At 41.0% G+C, this 22,268-nt stretch overlaps 1 protein-coding gene across 1 annotated transcript in view; it reads left to right on the top strand.

Moving 5' to 3' along the window:
* The first annotated feature begins 2,856 nt into the window (after nt 1-2,856).
* The window catches only part of fyco1a (FYVE and coiled-coil domain autophagy adaptor 1a), a 103,746-nt gene continuing 84,334 nt past the window's right edge, over nt 2,857-22,268 (top strand). The window contains exons 1-4 of the mRNA XM_060937664.1: nt 2,857-3,059; nt 3,810-3,910; nt 9,044-9,150; nt 13,087-13,212. Coding sequence (XP_060793647.1) covers nt 3,859-3,910; nt 9,044-9,150; nt 13,087-13,212 — 285 coding nt within the window. The 5' untranslated portion in view covers nt 2,857-3,059; nt 3,810-3,858. The remainder of the gene's footprint in view (nt 3,060-3,809; nt 3,911-9,043; nt 9,151-13,086; nt 13,213-22,268) is intronic.

Genomic DNA, 22,268 nt, shown 5'->3' with positions numbered 1-22,268 from the left:
ACCTGGCTGCCATGGGCAGAGTACGCCCACAACACCCTACAGTCATCGGCCACCAAGCTGTCGCCATTCCAGTGCCAATTCGGGTTCCAGCCACCTCTGTTCCCGGACCAGGAGGAGGACGCGGGGGTGCCCTCGGTCAACCAATATGTGAGACGGTGTCGCAAGACCTGGAGCAAGGTCAGGAAGACCCTCATACAGACCTCCAGAACCAACCAGACTCAGGCCAACCGCCATAGAAGACCTGCACACACTTTCTGCCCTGGGCAGCGGGTTTGGCTGTCCACTAAGGACCTTCCGCTGCGGGTGGAGAACCGCAAGCTTGCTCCTCGCTACATTGGTCCCTTCAAGGTGGTGCGCAGGGTGAACCCTGTCTCCTACCGGCTCCAGTTGCCCCGGACTCTGAGGATCAACCCCACTTTCCATGTTTCCCTGTTGCGGCCCGTACTGACGTCTACGTATGCCCCTGCCCCTAGGAACCCCCCACCCCCCCGCATCTTCCAGGGGCAGACTGTGTTCACTGTGCATCGCCTGCTTGACTCCCGCCGGGTCCGCGGCGGCTTGCAATATCTGGTGGACTGGGAGGGCTATGGTCCTGAGGAGCGCTGCTGGGTTCCTGCTCGGGATGTCCTAGATAAAGAACTGTGTCGGAACTTCCATTCGGCCCATCCGGATCGCCCTGGGAACGTCAGGAGACGCTCCTAGAGGGGGGGGTCCTGTTAGGACTTGGACTGTTTTGGCCTCTAGAGGCCGCTGTTATTTCCTTTTCGTGTCATGTTTATTTTGGCCTCTAGAGGCCGCCACTGTTCCTGTGTTTTGTGTTTTTGTAATTGCCTGTTTAGTCCTAATTATCTTCACCTGTGTCCTTAATTAGTTTGTGTATTTATACTCCTGAGTTCAGTCCTCTTGTCACGGAGTCTTTGTGCTGTTATGTTTATCTCCAGTTTCCTCTGTACCGTGTTCTTTGTTTTGCACTTTGCTTTTCTGGTTTTTTGGCTTTTGTTTTGTACCTTTGGATATTTTTATTTTTGTTATCTTCTGAGGTTTTGGATTTTCTTTTTTTTTGTTTGTTTTTTCATCGGATTGTAAATATTGTACATAGTGTTAATAAACTGTTGTTTGATACTTTTTCTACTTCCGCCTCACGCCTCTGCATTTGAGTCATCCCCCTGGTGGCCTAGTGGGGGTTTGCTGGATCATCACACCAACGAACCAGGTTCGAATCCCAGCAAATCCCTAACAATTAACCTGTGTTTGTGTGTCTTCCCAGTGACCGCGCCCTATATCAGGAGGGAGAGTGAGAGCGGAAGGAGCTGATCCCCTGGACGAGACACTAGTGTGTGTGTGTGTCTCAGTGTGTTTGGAATATATATATTGTTAGACTGAAAAGTGTGGCAATAAAGCCTCTGTTTACACCTGATCTCTGTCCTGCCGTCCTCTGTGCTCCACCCACCAATACTGAACCGCTACAGTGTTATATATCTCATCTCATCTCATTATCTCTAGCCGCTTTATCCTGTTCTACAGGGTCGCAGGCAAGCTGGAGCCTATCCCAGCTGACTACGGGCGAAAGGCGGGGTACACCCTGGACAAGTCGCCAGGTCATCACAGGGCTTACACATAGACACAGACAACCATTCACACTCACACCTATGGTCAATTTAGAGTCACCAGTTAACCTAACCTGCATGTCTTTGGACTGTGGGGGAAACCGGAGCACCTGGAGGAAACCCACGCGGACACGGGGAGAACATGCAAACTCCACACAGAAAGGCCCTCACCGGCCACGGGGCTCGAACCCAGGACCTTCTTGCTGTGAGGCAATAGTGCTAACCACTACACCACCGTGCCGACTCTCTCTCTCTCTCTCTCTATATATATATATATATATAGAGAGAGAGAGATAGTGTTATATATATATATATATATATATATAGAGAGAGAGAGAGAGCTAGATAGTGTTTTATATATATATATATATATATATATATATATATATATATATATATATATATATGAGTGATTCCACGCTTATGGGTACTGAAATGGGGACATGAACTTATTTTTAAAAATTCACCTAAAACCATTTCTTTTTTTACCATCAGGTCACAAAACATGTAATCTTTAATGAATGATATGTTAAAAGATAACTTTAATTTTCTGAGATGTAATAAAAACATATTTATATGCCAAAGTCAGAACGTAACAGAAGTGTTGTGGACATATATATTCTCAATTTTAACAATGTAGAATTGCTTTTTGAAACATAGGAAGGTGATGTTTTAGCAAATATAATTAATAAACATGTGTAGTAGAATAAACATACACATTCTTTCAATAAGATTAACATGGTATATAGCTAGATTGTAATTAATTTGTAACAGACGCGAGATGGACAATCGTAACAGAAGTAATGTAACAGACATCATTTTGGAACTCATAGGCTTGACTTTGGCATATAAATATGTTTTTATTACATCTCAGAAAATTAAAGTTATCTTTTAACATATCATTCATTAAAGATTTGTTTTGTGACCTGATGGTAAAAAAAGAAATGGTTTTAGGTGAATAAGTTCATGTCCCCATTTCAGTACCCATAAGCGTGGAATCACTCATATATATATATATATATATATATATATATATATATATATATATATGGAATTGTTATGCTATTGTTGCATTTGTGCCAGATTTGTGAAACTTGTGATTCCCCAACAACAACAACAGTGCCGGTTCCAGCTGTCATATGATGTCTCTTCAGTGCAACTAAGCATGCTTCCTTTCCTATTGGTTGAGATGCTTCAGTGGGCGGGGAGTTTAATTGGGAATATGAAACATATCAGTATTTCCACGGGATTTTCTTGACTTTTCACTCGTGAATGAAACGTTTTTAAACATTTTAAAACGTTATGTAGTGTACTACACAATAATAACTTTCGACAGTGTTTGTTTTTAGACGTTTGTGTCCGTATCTTTGACCTGTCAATCAAACAGTTTGGCCAGACTAGCAAGTTTGTTCACCTCCTGTAAACATCGGATAGAACTCAAGCTCTCCAAAAGTATGTTCAAGTTTATGAACTTTAAACTTTAACCTTTAAACAAGCGGATTGTTTCCCTCACAGTGGGTTATTGTGTAGTTTGTATGTAGTTGATAAAGAGCTTCAGGATTTAGTATTTCTTAAACTGTTAAACTCTCAGGCTTCAGTTTCAGTTGTGTTGTTTTGAATATCAGTATGTTTGGGAGAAATTGATTTAATTGCTATCAGTCAGAAATATTAGCTGTTTTTCTTTATGATAGCAACCAGAGAGAGAAAAAAAATCCATCCAAGTCGTATTTTGATCAGTAAAAACACACACTTTCACAATTTAAGAGTTCTCTGTTGTGTAAATGCTTTTGTTTGTTTGTTTGTTTGTTTATGACCCCTGTGCCATCTCTAACTGAGCCCCTTTTTGTGACATCCCTTCTTCAAGTAAATCAATGCGTGGCCTGGACTTCTTCATGCGTGTTGATAAGATAATTAAGTCATAAATTGGACTCGATCTGAGATATCAGTGCAGTTCATAATCCCAAAATGAAAATAAGGGAAATTGTAGCCTTTAATGTGACCTGTTTATTATGATCAGGTCTTAAGTCTTTATCTCATTAATATGACTTGACAGTCTCGTTCTTTGGTCAAAGAGGCACTAATTTACTCTCCTGTCTGATTTTTCTTCTTTTTTTCGAATTCGTGAAGAATTTGAATCTGTACTTGTATAGCTTTGAACATAAACGACTTGTTTTAATGTTTGTATTCTGCTCCCCTCACTAGCAGACCACACATGACCTCTTGACCCGGTTGCTGGAGAGTGAGCAGGACCATGGCGACGGCTGGAGAGGGCCAACTCCAAAGGATTATCAGAGATCTGCATGGTACTGTGTGTGTGTGTGTGTGTGTGAGATGAGAGAGAAAATGATAGTAGATCCATGCACTTGTACATGAATGAATATGTAACACTAATGTATCGAGTCAGCACATGAAACTCGCCCGTTTCCACCACTGATCTACTTTAGGAGACATAGGCCTTCATAATGATCTCCAATGGACCCTGAATGAAGAAAAGGGCATGCAGTCTGAGAGACAGGTCAAAGTTCATCCCTCACCGGCATTGTTTCGCTTTCCCAATGTGGCAGTGGTACAGAATGAGGAAGAGAGATATCGAAGAGGATGGAGTCTGAATGAGGCATAAAGAAAGAACTGATGGGTTAAATCATGATTAAAGCTCTTTCTGGAATTTTGACCAGTTGGTATATTGCACCAGTTTTTAGATTCAGTGAGCACTTCGAAATTGGTCAAAGTGAATGGCTATGGTTCTTCTTATTGTACTTTAAAAAACAAATAAACGAAACTGTTACATCTTTTTATTTAACAGTGCTGTTGAATTCTCAATTCCGATTGGTCGGAAGGTGTTGATTTATTTTCTACGGCACCAACTTTGACAGTGGTTCTGACATTTTTACTTCCACCAACTTTGTTGGAGGAAGTTATGTTTTCGTCTCTGTTTGTTTGTCTGTTCCCAACATAACTCAGAAAGTCATGAAAGGACTTTGATGAAATCTTGAGGAAAGATGGACCAAGGAACAATGGATTAGATTTTGATGCAAATCTGGATATGTGCGTGAGTCCAGGATTTTTTTTTGTGTGTGTGAATATTCTAGTATGTAGCTTGGTAGAGGTATGCAGTCTACCGAGTGCCCTTCTATTTTTTGTTTGTTTGTTTGTGTTGTTATACTCCACTAGTATAGTACACTGTATTAGCCAGTTGGATTCTGTTCTGTTGACTTGGTTCGATCCTGAGGTGGGGTTACTACATCATCATCATCATGTTCCCCTTTCTGAAGACTTGGCTCCTTGGGGTGCGCCCATGTCAATGAGGCGCATAAAGTTCTCTCTGTCCATCATTTGTCGCCTGATCTGCTGGGCATCCATGCCCAACAGTCTTTCGAACCTTGTCCATCTTGAGGACCGCTCGACAAACAATATCTGCTTTCTGATGTCTGCATTGTCCATCCTGCAGATGTGTGCCAGGTATTTCAGTTGATGAGCAATACAGACGGACTTGATTGATTTAGTCCCAGTTATATGGTGCAGATCTGCGTTTGAATATTTGAACCTCCACTCCTGTCTCCCATCATTGCTCATATTACCCACATCCTCATCACTTTGTCGCTTATATCCACCTTTCACCATCTTCCTTAAGAAACCGTTCCAGACCACCTCGATCTTCGCTAATTCTTTTGCAGTCAGCTCCCATGTCTGAACACTGTATAAGAGTCGGGATCTCATGCAGGCAGTGAGGAACTTTACTCTAATGGACAGGTGTATACGATGATCTGTTAACGCATGTTTGAGCTCGTTCCATTTCTCAAAAGCGGATCCGATTCTAGTGCCAAGATTCTGTGTATTGTCGCTTGAATTTGTGATTGTGTAACCCAGGTATCGGAAACTTCTGACGTTCTTTAATTTGGTTCCCTCGACATCAACAAGAGACTCTTGGTTCTTGACGACATCGCTGACATTGAAGGCCATCGTCTCTGTTTTCATGTACGACATTTTCAGTCCAAATCACGTAAATGTGTTATCATAAATCTGGAGGATGGTTTGTAGTTCTTCTATTGATTCTGCGAAGATGGCTTGGTCATCTACATATAGAAGCTCTGATATTCTTCTCCCTCCTCTCACGCTAGCGTTTCCCCGGAGTTCCCTTGGTGATACCTCATTAGGAATACAGTATTTGATCTTGAAACCAGTATCTGAATATACCTTCTCCACTTCGTGCTTAGCAATTCTAACTACAAGGTCCATGCAAATATTAAAGAGAGTCGGAGACTCCAAAGCACCTTGTCTACATCCGACTTGGATGTCAAACAGCCTGGCAGAACCTTTGATGTACGCACAGGTATTAGTATATAGAGCTGTGAGAACGGCCACAATGTGAGGACGTTTGAGTCTGATCTCAAGACATTTCATTAGGGCTTCACGCAGTATCCAGTCATATGATGCTTTCAAATCAATGAAAGCGACATAAAGCGGTGTCCCAGACTTTCTCAAGCATATGACGTATTATGAAGATGGCGTCATTAATTGACCTATTGGTACGGAAACCAAATTGTGTTGGTAGTAGAATATATTCATAGGCCTCCTGAAATCTTTCTATGATTATTGCTGAGACGATCTTTGACAGAGTTGCAATAATACTAAGTCCCCTGTAGTTCTCGGCACAGGACTTCAGGCCACGCTCGTAAAGGCAAGTGATCCTTGCAGTCAGCCATCGGGTTGGTACTTGGATGCAGGGCCATATCAGACTCACTAGAAGTACAAAACACTCTAACAGATGTTTTGAGGTCGAGTACTTCAAGTGTTCGGAGTGTATTCTATCCGTACCCATGCATTTTCCATTTTTAAGTCTCTTCATCCTTGCTTCAATTTCCGAGCTGTCTGGAACCGCTGTGTTGATATCCGGGAGATCGTCCGGTGGTAGCGCATATGGATAGGCCTCTGGTTGTTCTAACTCCGGTTGGGGTTCATATGGTTGTGGACCAAAATGTTTAGCGAAGTGGTCTTCTAACTTAGGTATCAGTAGTTTATTGGATCTTTCCAGTGATGTGTGTTGTTTCATTAGTCTAAATTCCTCCTCAACGTTACGATTTTCGCTTGCTACATTGATATTATCTGCCTCGGTCTTAAAGTAGGCATTTTTAAGTCGTGTACGGAGTTTCTTTATGTCATCTCCAAGGGCCCTTCTTTTATATGGGTCTTTCTCATGGTGTTGGTTTAACAGGAGCTCTTGGTATTCTTGATTTACCCAGGGTTTTTGGATTTGGCTCTTAACAAATGAGGGAACTGTCTCCTTGGAGGCTTGTCTGATCGTATCTACAATAAACTCCTCGACGTCATCTATTTTCTGTGAGTCCGGTTTTTGCTGCATGAGTTGATCAAGTCTAGCGCTGTATTTAGCCTGCACAGAGTGGTCATCTGAGGTACTGGACATCTTGACGATCTTCACATCTAGGTTTATTCGAGAATATTTGCTTTGCCTTCCTTTCTGTTGGAAAACTAGCCTGCATTACGGCCACCCGGTGATCTGATTCGAAGGGCTGGCTCTGTGCGGGGAAAACCCTGCAGTTCTTAGTTACTCATTTCACATACCACTCAGCCATGATGTAATCTAGCCTTCGTTTGTAACCCAGGTTTGATTCAAATGACCATCTGTGCTCATGGGATTTTGTGGCAAACATCGTGTTTAACACGAACAGGTTGTTGGTCTCTGCTGTTTCCATTAATCGTGCGCCATTATCTCATCTCATTATCTCTAGCCGCTTTATCCTTCTACAGGGTCGCAGGCAAGCTGGAGCCTATCCCAGCTGACTATGGGCGAAAGGCGGGGTACACCCTGGACAAGTCGCCAGGTCATCACAGGGCTGTGCGCCATTATAACTTGTGGAATTGGTGTCATGGAATGGACCAATACTCTGCCATTTGCTCGGATCACAGTCCGTCCCGATTGTCGCGTTGAAATCGCCAGCAACGATAACCTTGAATGATGGATGTTCTTTTATGGTCTGGCGTATCTCTTTATGTAGTGTTTGGTAGAATGCTTGTTTGGTGGTTTCAGCATGTTCTTCAGTCAGACAGTAACAGGTAAAGACGGACAGCTTGATCCCATGTACTTGGACTCGTACCATGCTCATACGTCCCTTGATCGTATGATTTACATCTACTAGAGTGACATGAGGGGCGAGAGCAATAGCAACACCCTCTTTGGCTGTTTTCATGCCATTATAGATCACACACCATCCTTTGAGTATAGGATCGTCAAAACAGATCTCACCAGTTCTTTTCTGCCTTACCTCCTGCATGCAGGAGATATCATGGGACAGGTTCTTAAACTGCAGAACACAGTCAGCTAATTTACTTTCACATTTCCCCGTCCTCGGGCGGCACGGTGGTGTAGTGGTTAGCGCTGTCGCCTCACAGCAAGAAGGTCCGGGTTCGAGCCCCATGGCCGGCAAGGGCCTTTCTGTGTGGAGTTTGCATGTTCTCCCCGTGTACGCGTGGGTTTCCTCTGGGTGCTCCGGTTTCCCCCACAGTCCAAAGACATGCAGGTTAGGTTAACTGGTGACTCTAAATTGACCGTAGATGTGAATGTGAGTGTGAATGGTTGTCTGTGTCTATGTGTCAGCCCTGTGATGACCTGGCGACTTGTCCAGGGTGTACCCCGCCTTTCGCCCGCAGTCAGCTGGGATAGGCTCCAGCTTGCCTGCGACCCTGTAGAACAGGATAAAGCGGCTAGAGATGATGAGATGAGATGAGATTTCCCCGTCCTCACATTAATAGTGCCAAGTTGAAAATTATGGTAATTTTTACCATGCGCTAGCATTATGCTAATAGTGATATTAACGTGATTCACTCTACTATTAATTACTTCAATCTAATCAATATTATCAAAAAACAATAATAAGAGAGAGAACTTTCTCTTGCCTTTTGTAAGGTCGCTTTCCAGAATGAAAGAGGCTACTTCACAGACTGGTGCCAGTGCTCCGTTTGCTCACCCAGTCGCAAGACCGGGATCCCCAGGGTATACCTGTCCTAATGACGGAGGTGGAGCTGGCTTGAGTGTGAGAGGCGAATTAGACTTACCGGGACTTATAAATGCCCTGTAAGCCTATCAGTAAACTGCAAGTTGCGCGTCACACAATTTACACCCCACACAAATTTACACACAATTTACTACGCATGTAGCATTTCTCTGTATGTTCTTTCTGTGTCCACGTGGGTTTCTTTCGGGTACTCCAGTTTGTTCCCCCTTCCCAAAAACATACCTATGGGTGAATTGGGATGAAGTGTGATGAACTAGCGTCCCACCCACACTGTATTCCTGCTTCACACCCTATGTTCCCAGGATAAGCTCGAGATCCACTGTGACCCTGATCAGGATAAAGTGTTTCCTGGAAGTGACCGTATACTTTTCTGTTAGTAATCATGTCCTGTATTTGGCTCAACAGATGCTGTGTCAGATCTCACCAAAGAGTACAAAGAAAATGGAGAGCCGATCACAGACGACAGCACTAACCTGCAAAAGTTCTCCAACAAGCTAGAGTACCTGCTACAGGTTTGGGTTCTCTGCTACAGAACACACACATACACACGTCCTTAGCAGCTGGATTGATCAACCCAGTCCAGTGATTTGTTTACGTGGAAGCTTGTGATAGAAATGTTTTTGCAAATACAGTATAATAATGCATGGCAAGCTAGTTAGCTCATAAAGTGCATTAATACAGACTAAAGGAAGGAACAAGTTCATGGTCATTATCCTCTTCTAACAAAGTTTCAAATGTAGCTTGTTATTTGTTGTTGATTTTTATCCTCATCAAAAAGTCATTAAATCATTGGCTGTGGTTTTTTTGTTATGTTTGCATGTAAAGATATTATCTGAGTCAGACGGATGCCTTTATTTTGTCTCAATCTGTTTAACCCCAGCTTGACTGTTACTCCTAGCAGTGGACTTTTGACGTTATTTTGCTTGGGTTTGTCAGTTTTTCCACACACTTGCACGTACCGCATTCAGAAAACATCATCTCCCATCCATGCCCATGAATTAATCCACATAGTCAAAACCATCTTACCGGCTAAGTCCCAGCCAAAAAGACCCAATGTATAGAAAATTGGTTGCAGCAATATTTTTATTTTAATGGTGGAAGTTACAGATGAAAATATACACTACCGTTCAAAAGTTTGGGGTCACCCAGACAATTTTGTGTTTTCCATGAAAAGTCACACTTTTATTTCCCACCATAAGTTGTAAAATGAATAGAAAATATAGTCAAGACATTTTTCTGGCCATTTTGAGCATTTAATCGACCCCACAAATGTGATGCTCCAGAAACTCAATCTGCTCAAAGGAAGGTCAGTTTTATAGCTTCTCTAAAGAGCTCAACTGTTTTCAGCTGTGCTAACATGATTGTACAAGGGTTTTCTAATCATCCATTAGCCTTCTGAGGCAATGAGCAAACACATTGTACCATTAGAACACTGGAGTGAGAGTTGCTGGAAATGGGCCTCTATACACCTATGGAGATATTGCACCAAAAACCAGACATTTGCAGCGAGAATAGTCATTTACCACATTAGCAATGTATAGAGTGGATTTCTGATTAGTTTAAAGTGATCTTCATTGAAAAGAACAGTGCTTTTCCTTCAAAAATAAGGACATTTCAGAGTGACCCCAAACTTTTGAACGGTAGTGTATGTAAATCTAAATTAATTTTCAAAATTTCAGCTTTCTAGACCCAGAGGTTTTTTATTTATGCCATTTTGAAAAATTATTAAATTAGACCAGAATGTACCCCTTAAATCCTCGCCAGGGATTTTTGGGGTTTTAAATGCATTTTTCTCAGCTTCTAGGCTACACAGCAGTTTGAAATTTGGTAAATTGACTCACTATATGTTGCTAATCTGGAAGGAAAACATAGAGCCTTCTATCTAGAAAATCCTGGCCATAGGCACTTTCTAAAAATGCTAAAAATTAAGAAAAACGCACTCATGAGTGGGGTTTAGAGCCCTAAAAATACTAGAAAACAAATGTATTCATCTCCTATCACTACCTGGTCTTATTATAAACCAGATTGCCTGGTCACTTACTTGTACAATGGGAGCTCTCTAGATAGAGTATTTGCAAAAATATGGCAGATTCAGTAACATACCCCACAAAAAGGATCATATCTTTAAGACCCTGAATTGAAATGTAGCACAGGTCTGCAACTCGGTAAATAGTTTGATTAATTCAATCACTACAAACATGTGAAGTGTCCTCCTGTTGTTATTTGTGCATCACTCTCTTTTTTCAATCCCAAATCATCCATTTTTAATGCCCTCGAATTTGTTGTTTGTGTATTTAGATGAAAACAGAAAGGAAATATCAAATTAAAAAAGTGATATAAATTATATACATGTATTTTAAAACACTGGTGGATACATGATCTGTGGAAAATTATAAATACTGATATAGTCTCTGTCAGAAATGCAACTGTAAACAGACAATACACCCAATATCAGTCATGACGAACATATGAATAGGAGAGTGCCACATCCGTGATCTTAAATTACTTTTTCATGGTCAAGTATATAGTTATTTGTGAACTGTAGAGTGCGTGTAACAGCAAAAACAACAAATTCCAGAGCATTAAAAATGGATGATTTGAAAAAAGAGAATGATGCACAAATAACAAGATGACACTTCACATGTTTGTAGTGATAGAATTAATCAAACTATTTACCAAGTTGCAGACCTGTGCTTCATTTCCATTCAGGGTCTTAAAGATAATGATTTCAATTTATATAGCACCTTTCTCAAAACCCAAGGTCGCGTTACAATTATAAGGAAAAAAAAGTCCACCAAATAAAGGTCAGGATGTCATTCCAATGGTGTAGCAGCCACAGTCCCACCAAAAGGCCCGCGAAAACAAGTCCCACACCGCCAGCACAGCCACCGCGCCGCCGCCGGGCAACATCACTTGGAACATCACGCCATGGATCCACAAAGCAAGCACAGACACACCGCCATGCTGAGCACTGGTATGTCCCAAACCGCCTGCACAGCCGCCGCAACGCCACCGAGCAACATCGTTCAGAACATCACGCCAAGCACTAAAGCACCGCTGCACAGAGCGCTGGACAACCATGATGTTAAAAGGAGCAATGAGCTCACTGCAGTCCATAGCTAGGAACACAGGCATCATCCACGGCGAACCAAGGCCTGGAGGGAACCGACGCCCAAAACTGGGTCCAGAACTACGCCACAACCGGCAGACAAAAACACTCAAACAACTACACACACACACACACACACACACACACACACACACACACACACACACACACACACACACACAAAAGATATGATCCTTTTTGTGGGGTATGTAATTGAATCTGCAATATTTCTGTAAATGCTCTATCTAGAGAGCTCCCATTGTACAAGTGACCAGGCAATCTGGTTTATAATAAGATCAGGTAGTGATAGGAGACGAATACATTTGTTTTCTAGTATTTTTAGGGCCCTAAACCCCACTCGCGAGTGTTTTTCTTAATTTTTATCATTTTTAGGAAGTATCTATGGCCAGGATTTTCTAGATAGAAGGCTCTATGTTTTCCTTCCAGATTAGCAGCATATAGAGAATCAATTTACCAAATTTCAAACCTCTGTGTAGCCTAGAAGCTGAGAAAAATGCATTTAAAACCCCAAAAATCCCTGGCGAGGATTTAAGGGGTACATTCTGGTCTAATTTCAGTAATTTTCAAAATGACCTAGTTCATTAAATACACAGAATAGGGCCCCGAAATTTTTTTTTTATCAGTTCATGTTTCACCAGTATCTACTGTATTACCATAAGCTCTCACAAAGAAAATTAATCTGGTGCTGCAACCACCATCTGGTCATTTGGCGTGGACCTACCCTACAGTCAGCCGGGTTTTGACCAATGTAAAGATACTTGGTAATTTACATATTCTGCATTTATCAAAATATGCACATGAATACAAACAAAATCAGTGTTACAGAAACTTTTGAGTATCTGGTGGGATTTTAGTACGTATAAATATTTGTATAGGCCAAACCGGACTTTCTGTAATGCTGATTTTATTTGTATTCATGTCCACATTTCGTTCGGTTCACCCCAGTAAGTGCTACAGCCATCCTTGTGGGTGGGAAGGATGGCATTACTCTTTTTCTCTCTTCTCAATCAGAGCAACACGAGCCAGTCTCATGCATGTATGCGGAAGAGGGTAGATAGCTCTGTACTCCGAATGTGTTACGCTGCCCTGTGATGCGTCACATGCAGCAGTTTGAAAAGATCTCATTGGCTGGCTTCGTGTGTCTCAGAAGAAGCATATGTTCGCCTTCACCCTCCCTAGTGTGTCGATGTTGTATGATGGGGAACAGCTGGCTGGTGGCCAAATTTTAGAGAAAACGGGGAGGGGAAAAAATAGACATTTGTACAGACTTCTTTATTAACATTGCTTTTGTGTTAAAGCAACACTTTATTTCACACAGTTTGACCAGAAAGAGAAGACCACGTTTCTGGGCATGAGGAAGGATTACTGGGACTACTTTAGCGACTGTCTGGCCAAATTAAAAGGAGCCAACGATGGCATTCGCTTTGTCAAATCCATTCCCGAGGTAGGACTTTTTCACTCATTCATCCGTTTATTCAACCCCAGTCAGGTAGCTACATGGGTCGAGGTGTCAAAGCCAAGAAATACTACCCAGTTACTTTCAAACATCAAAGTGCATCAGTGTGCAGTACTGAATGTTCTACAAAGAAGAAATGCAGATTAGCTCCATCAACACCTTTCTTTGTTTTGTTATACTAGTAGTTCCGTGTTGTTTAGATTTGTTCAGACACAGAGGTCAGAGCGAAATATTGGTCCTTCTTCCTTATTTGTACACTGACACAATGAAACGTTTCTTTAAATGTCAGGTTCTCTGATGTAAAAGTTTTATTACAGAACAGCACCTGCACTACGAACAACCTGTTTGTCTCCGTTTGATTGTCTTTGCTAGCTGTAAATCCTGGCAAGAGCAAAGTTCCTCACTGCTGAGAACTAATGGCATGTAAGAAATAAAAAATGATGTTGTGCTTTAATAGGAACATAATCAATGACAGGGTGTGTGACGAAGTGGAGTTACTGTTGCCTCACAGAAGTTGACTATTTCCCGAAACCAGCACGTCCTGAGGTGTTTTAATCTGCTTGTGCCACATCAATTTGCCAACAATAGCATTTTTTTCTTTCATTTAATAAAAAATTAGCATGTTCTACTTTGTTCCCCATGTTTATTTCATTTAATGTTGCGGAACATCCATGAAACACGTTAGTTCCTGATACCACTTGCGTTATGGCAAGTGGTAATAACCACTTGCGTTATAGCAAGTGGTATAAACTGTCGTTCTCTCACCAACCTGTCTCGCTGCTTCTCTCGCTTAAAGTTAACGAGACAAAAAACGCAGCTTATTACAGAGAAACTGCAAAGTGTAAACTACTGGACTGAAGATGTTCCATGGGAGATACAGTGCGCTCCACGATTATTGGCCCCACTTGTAAAGTTTACTAAAAGAGGTTCGAAAAAAATCCACATTTTGTTGAAGTTGCTTCATCTCGCACTGAAAAAAATGAGAAAAACCCAACCTTTAATTGAAATAAAATTTTTCAGAGAAAAACATCAATAAATACTTATTTTCAACAAAACCACATGCACCACTATTGTTGGTACCCCTGCATTTCAAGCTAGACTGCCTTTCAGATTTTTCAAGTGTAGGTCATAAAAAGAATTTTCCCCAACACCCAATTATTTCTGTGTAGTGGACCGAAAGCTACTGAATTCGAATCACAGACTTCCAATTTTATTAGTTTTTTTAAACAGAACAATTAAGGAATTTAAGGCCACGTGGCCCTAAATTCTCCGCTATTTTTTCCTGCTTCACCATGACACAATACAAGATACTACGTCATGCATCACGTGGTGGGCTTTCCTCGTTCGTGCAAGGCATTGTGGGATACAAATTTGAAACAGGACAGAACAATGGAGGACGCGAATGAAACGTGAAAGACCGACTACGGTAACGGAAAGCGAGAAGAAAAGACGTTCTGTTGCGAAGGAAAGGAAACGCAGGACCAAACTAATAAATATCGACGGTCAGCGAGCACCTCGGTGTGGTCAGCTGTTCGTTTAATGACAGAATGATGTAACTGTTAGTGCACAGTCAAAGGTAAACCTGTAGATGGCAGTAATGCAACATTGTGGATGCCAACTGCTGTAAAACCCAAAAGAAGAAGAAGACGACGACAACTAAGGTAAACCTGTGCATGCGCACACGGACTTACTCTGTCTGCTTGACTGCGTGAAGTGAGCGATTTCATGCACATTATTTGCTCGGGAATCCCCTCAAATTAAATAACTTCCCAGCCACAGAATGGCCTGGGTTTTTTTTTTTTCTTAGATATTACAGAAATAAACAGATTTCAGAGGGAACTAAATTTCACTGATTTTATGAAATCGAAAGGCCGTCTAGCTTTAATACTTTGCATAACCTCCCTTTGTCAGTAAAACAGCACTGAGTCTCTTTTATAACATTTTATAAAGGTGGAGATACAGATTAGGGCATCTGAGACCGTTCCTCTTCACACAATCTCTCCAGATCAGCCAGAGTCCTTGACCCTCTCTTGTGCTTCTCCTCTTCAGCTCAGCCCACAGGTTTTCAATGGGGTTGAGGTCAGGGGACTGAGATGGCCAGGGCAGAAGCTTCATTCTCTGGTCAGCAAACCCTTTTTGTGTTGATTTGGACATATGTTTCGGATCATTGTCCTACTGGAAGATCCAATAATGACCCAGTTTTAGTTTCCTGGCAGAGGCAGACAGATTTTGATTTAAAATGTCCTTTCCTGGAGTCCATGATGCTATATACCCTAACAAGGTTTCCAGGGCCTTTGGAGGAAAAACAGCCCCAGAACATCACAGAACTTCCACCATATTTTACAGTTGGGATCGGGTTCTTTTTCATGCTATAGGATTCTTTCTCATTCTTTTCATTTCATTACAGTGTTAAATAAACATCTCACTGAAAAAGTGACCATATCAACAATTAAAATCTGTTCGCGTGGCTTGTCCACCATACAAGTCCCTATGTAAGTTTTTTTGTACAGAAATGAAAACATATTTCAAGAAAAGTATTAATATACAGTAGGAGTGTGGTTTACAGCCAGAAACACTCAGAGCTGCTTTTGTAGAAAGAATCGCGAATTCAGAAGCACTGTGATATATCACATACTGCGATTATAATTGTGATAAATGATGTTTTAGTGTTACGACTCGAGAAGTGGACTGTTTAATATAGTTAGATGTTACATAACCTTATTCTTATGAATAGAAAGCTTGGTATTTCTGAACAAATCTAGAGATTTCCGCATGTTTCAGTCTCTCATTTTCCATCATATTAACATGTTTAATAATATACGCTTCTTCCTTTTACTTTCTCACTGGGGAAAGTTGTAATATGTAATACACTATATGAACGTACAGTTACGTAACCTGTGCTGAACCACTGTTGATCCTTTAAGTGGTGAAGATTTCCGCTCGAGTGTTGTTTAGTGTTCGGAAATTTAGCAGCACAAAAAAAAGACTGTGCAATGTTCTTAAAGCATACGGTCCAAGTCAGAAGTTTGGACACCTTCTTGACGAGGGATACCTGTTAATTGAAACACATTCCAGGTGACTACCTCATGAAGCTGGTTAAGGTAATGCTAATAGTGTGCAAAGTGTCATCAAGGTAATTACTGGGGAATCGAAAATGTTATTTCATAGTTTTCAGTCTTCAGTATTGTTCTACAATGTAGAAAATTATCAAACTACAGAAAACCCTATGAATATGGAGGTGTGTCTAAACATTTGATTGGTACTGTATTTCCAATGATAAAGCTGTTTAAGTGACTATTTTCTATTGTCCACTCAGACTGAAATACACCACAGATGTACTGTGTATTTAGGGGGGGGAAAAAGAACAAAACACTTAAGGATTGATGGCAGGGTGGGGTGATGCAGCTTGATGTGAACCAGCATCATTATAAATACACCAGCGCTGACAGTTTACTTATATACATACAGGGTTAGTCAAAATTATGTTAACGCGAATGGATTATTTTTCTCCTGCAGATAGATGTACAGTGGTGCTTGAAAGTTTATGAACCCTTTAGAATTTTCTATATTTCTGCATAAATATGACCTAAAACATCATCAGATTTTCACACAAGTCCTAAAAGTAGATAAAGAGAACCTGGTTAAACAAATGAGACAAAAATATGATACTTGGTCATTTATTTATTGAGGAAAATGATCCAATATTACATATCTGTGAGTGGCAAAAGAATGTAAACTATTGCTTTCAGTATCTGTTGTGACCCCCTTGTGCAGCAATAACTGCAACTAAACGTTTCTGGTAACTGTTGATCAGTCCTGCACACCGGCTTGGAGGAATTTTAGCCCGTTCCTCCGTACAGAGCAGCTTCAACACTGGGATGTTGGTGGGTTTCCTCACATGAACTGCTCGCTTCAGGTCCTTCCACAACATTTCCATTGGATTAAGGTCAGGACTTTGACTTGGCCATTCCAAAACATTAACTTTATTCTTCTTTAACCATTCTTTGGTAGAACGACTTGTGTGCTTAGGGTCGTTGTCTTGCTGCATGACCCATCTTCTCTTGAGATTCAGTTCATGGACAGATGTCCTGACATTTTCCTTCAGAATTCATTGTTCTATCAATGATGGCAAGCCGTCCTGGCCCAGATGCAGCAAAACAGGCCCAAACCATAATACTACCACCACCATGTTTCACAGATGGCATAAGGTTCTTATGCTGGAATGCAGCATTTTCCTTTCTCCGAACATAACGCTTATCATTTAAACCAAAAAGTTCTATTTTGGTCTCATCCGTCCACAAAACATTTTTCCAATAGCCTTCTGGCTTGTCCACGTGATCTTTAGCAAACTGCAGATGAGCAGCAACATTCTTTTTGGAGAGCAGTGGCTTTCTCCTTGCAACCCTGCCATGCACAACATTGTTGTTCAGTGTTCTCCTGATGGTGGACTCATGAACATTAACATTAGCCAATGTGAGAGAGGCCATCAGTTGCTTAGAAGTTACCCTGGGGTCCTTTGTGACCTCGTCGACTATTACACGCCTTGCTCTTGGAGTGATCTTTGTTGGTCGACCAATCCTGGGGAGGGTTAGCCTGGCAAGCCAGACTAAATGTGAATATTTAGTCTGGTCTCAGTTGTAGACATTTCCGAAGGGTGTGGGTAGGAACAACCCGTTGTCTTTCAAACTGTCTCTGTGCGTATAGGCCAACGCTGTGACCAATCAGCGCAACAGTGACTGTGACATAGTCAGAGCCACAGAAAGCAGTGGGGGAGGCCTTGAAATAAATAATTTTTCAAAATGCGTATTAATTAATAAACAGGTTCTAGATATTAAGAAGTTTGGAGATAATGACCACAAGTTTGGAGTCTGTACCACATACTTAACATACACTCATTTTTTTTTCAAGTGTTTTTCAAGGGTTTGCTTAAACTGTTTTTGAGAGTTTTTATTTAGTGGTGTTTGGTGAAATAATTTCCCTTAAATTTAAAATAACAGGAAAATAAGAAACAATCAAAAAGTAATGTTTCAAAGCTGTTTATTAATTCTTTGTACTGCACAAACTAGCCCCATCCTTTTGGCTACGAGCAGAGCCAGCTGGTAGATCAGACTTTTGCCATAGCCGGTCGGCAAAACAGCGAAAACGTCCTTCTTGAAAAGGAATGAGCGGAGAGCCTCTTCCTGCTCATGTTTCAACGAAAACTCCAAGTCTAATTCTTCTAAAACTGATTCCAAAGCAGAGTCAAACACGCGTTGTTCACTAGCCGTAGCCATCTTTCCTGTTGTGCTTTCTCCAGCGTCGCGCAGCCTTGTCGTCACTCCTGCAAAAGCCCGCCCAAAGAATCCAAACAAAAACCTTGCGTTGTGATTGGCGGGCACGATTTGATGCCCGGGGTGTTTTGTTGATATGATGCGAGGCTAGACCCACTCGGAGGCAAAAATATTTTTGGCCGCTAGGCGGGTGGGTCTAGTTTACTAGGCTAGGGGAGGGTGACAATGGTCTTGAATTTCCTCTATTTGTACGCAATCTGTCTGACTGTGGATTGGTGGAGTCCAAACTCTTCAGAGATGGTTTTGTAACCTTTTCCAGCCTGATGAGCATCAACAAAGCTTTTTCTGAGGTCCTCAGAAATCTCCTTTGTTTATGCCATGATACACTTCCACAAACACGTGTTGTGAAGATCAGACTTTGATAGATCCCTGTTCTTTAAATAAAACAGGGTGCCCACTCACACCTGATTGTCATCCCATTGATTGAAAACACCTGACTCTAATTTCACCTTCAAATTAACTGCTAATCCGAGAGGTTCACATACTTTTGCCACTCACAGATATGTAATATTGGATCATTTTCCTCAATAAATAAATGACCAAGTATCATATTTTTGTCTCATTTGTTTAACTGGGTTCTCTTTATCTACTTTTAGGACTTGTGTGAAAATCTGATGATGTTTTAGGTCCTTATGCAGAAATATACAGTAGAAGATTCTAAAGGGTTCACAAACTTTCAAGCACCACTGTACGCCATAGGTGACAGATTAAATGGTACTGTTGCTCGCTGGTTTTTGTGTGTTGGACATGATGGTGAACAGATTGAGACCGTCCTGTAAATCATCTTGCACATATGATGTATGTTTTGTGAATAAATGGTTTCTACCATTTAAGTGTTAACATAATTTTTGACTAATGCTGTGTATATTTATAAATTGTATAGATACTAGTGTTTTACTGTGAAGTATGCCATTCGTATTGTCCATACGAGCTCCATCCGGGACATGGAGAACCAAAACCATGACCCAAATCTCCATATGTCACCTGTGAGGAAATCCATGAATTGTTTTGATAAATTTCGGTACTTTTTGTTTGCTTGTGTGTCTACATAATAAAAAGAAAATCACACATTGGCTTGAAGATATGAAGTTTACCTTTTTGTGTTGAAAAATTTGCATTTTTCATACAAAATGCATCATGGATCTGAGTGACGTATTTAAATAATATTGGCTGGCATTGAGTGGTCTGTCAGATGTATTCCATTCAGCTAGCATGATACTGAACAAGTTGAAGACAGGTTCAGTATCATGCTACAACCCCTGGCAAAAAGTATGGAATCACCAGTCTTGGATGAGCACTCATTCAGACGTTTTATTCTGTAGAACAAACTCAGATCACAAACATGATACAATAATAAAGTCATTCCAAAGTGCAACTTCTTGGCCTTCAGAAACACTAAAAGAAATGAAGAAAAAGCATTGTGGAAGTCAGCAAATGTTACTTTTATACAGTGGTGCTTGAAAGTTTGTGAACCCTTTAGAATTTTCTATATTTCTGCATAAATATGACCTAAAACATCATCAGATTTTCACACAAGTCCTAAAAGTAGATAAAGAGAACCAAGTTAAACAAATGAGACAAAAATATTATTCTTGGTCATTTATTTATTGAGGAAAATGATCCAATATTACATATCTGTGAGTGGCAAAAGTATGTGAACCTTTGCTTTCAGTATCTGGTGTGACCCCCTTGTGCAGCAATAACTGCAACTAAACATTTCCAGTAACTGTTGATCAGTCCTGCACACCGGCTCGGAGGAATTTTAGTCCATTCCTCTGAACAGAACAGCTTCAACTCTGGGATGTTGGTGGGTTTCCTCACATGAACTGCTCGCTTCAGGTCCTTCCACAACATTTCGATTGGATTAAGGTCAGGACTTTGACTTGGCCATTCCAAAACATTAGCTTTATTCTTCTTTAACCATTCTTTGGTAGAATGACTCATGTGCTTAGGGTCGTTGTCTTGCTGCATGACCCACCTTCTCTTGAGATTCAGTTCATGGACAGATGTCCTGACATTTTCCTTTAGAATTCACTGGTATAATTCAGAATTCATTGCTCCATCAATGATGGCAAACCGTCCTGGCCCAGATGCAGCAAAACAGGCCCAAACCATGATACTACCACCACCATGTTTCACACATGGGATAAGGTTCTTATGCTGGAATGCAGCATTTTCCTTTCTCCAAACATAACGCTTCTCATTTAAACCAAAAAGTTCTATTTTGGTCTCATCCATCCACAAAACATTTTCCAATAGCCTTCTGGCTTGTCCACATGATCTTTAGCAAACTGCAGACGAGCAGCAATGTTCTTTTTGGAGAGCAGTGGCTTTCTCCTTGCAACCCTGCCATGCACACCATTGTTGTTCAGTGTTCTCCTGATGGTGGACTCATGAACATTAACATTAGCCAATGTGAGAGACGCCTTCAGTTGCTGAGAAGTTACCCTGGGGTCCTTTGTGACCTTGCCGACTATTACATGCCTTGCGCTTGGAGTGATCTTTGTTGGTCGACCACTCCTGGGGAGGGTAACAATGGTCTTGAATTTCGTCCATTTGTACACAATCTGTCTGACTGTGGATTGGTGGAGTCCAAACTCTTTAGAGATGGTTTTGTAACCTTCTCCAGCCTGATGAGCATCAACAACGCTTTTTCTGAGGTCCTCAGGAATCTCCTTTGTTCATGCCATGATACACTTCCACAAACATGTGTTGTGAAGATCAGACTTTGATAGATCCCTGTTCTTTAAATAAAACAGGGTGCCCACTCACACCTGATTGTCATCCCATTGATTGAAAACATCTGACTTTAATTTCACCTTCAAATTAACTGCTAATCCTAAAGGTTCACATACTTTTGCCACTAACAGATATGTAATATTGGATCATTTTCCTCAATAAATAAATGACCAAGTATAATATTTTTGTCTCATTTGTTTAACTGGTTTCTCTTTATCTACTTTTAGGACTTGTGTGGAAATCTGATGACGTTTTAGGTCATATTTATGCAGAAATATAGAAAATTCTAAAGGGTTCACAAACTTTCAAGCACCACTGTAGACCAAGCACAGGGAAAAAATATGGAATCACTCAATTCTGAGGAAAAAAATATGGAATCATGAAAAACAGACAAACAAAAGAACATTCAAAACACATCACTAGTACTTAGTTGCACCACCTCTGGCTTTTATAACGGCTTGCAGTCTCTTAGGCATGGACTTGATTAGTGACAAACAGTATTCTTCATCAATCTGGTGCCAACTCTCTTTGATTGCAGTTGCCAGATCAGCTTTGCAGGCCAGAGCCTTGTCGTGGACCATTTTTTTTCAATTTCCACCACAAGTTTTCTATTGGGTTGAGATCTGGACTATTTGCAGGCCATGACATTGACTGGATGTGTCTTTCACCAAGGAATGCTTTCACAGTTTTTGCTCTATGGCACGATGCATTGTCATCTGGGAAAATGATTTCATCATCCCCAAACATCTTTTCAATTGAAGGGATAAGAAAACTGTCCAAAATGTCAATGTAAACCTGTGCATTTATTGAAGAAGTAACCACAGCCATCTCCCCAGTGCCTTTGCCTGACATGCAGCCCCATATCATCAAGGATTGTGGAAATTTGGATGTTTTCTTCAGGCAGTCCTCTTCATAAATCTCACTGGAACGGCACCAAACAAAAGTTCCAGCATCATCACCTTGTCCAATGCAGAT

This window comes from Neoarius graeffei, chromosome 13, assembly GCF_027579695.1.
Source record: "Neoarius graeffei isolate fNeoGra1 chromosome 13, fNeoGra1.pri, whole genome shotgun sequence".
NCBI lineage: Eukaryota > Metazoa > Chordata > Actinopteri > Siluriformes > Ariidae > Neoarius > Neoarius graeffei.
Note: the sequence above shows the minus strand (reverse complement) of the source record. Positions and strands in the feature narration are given on the sequence as shown.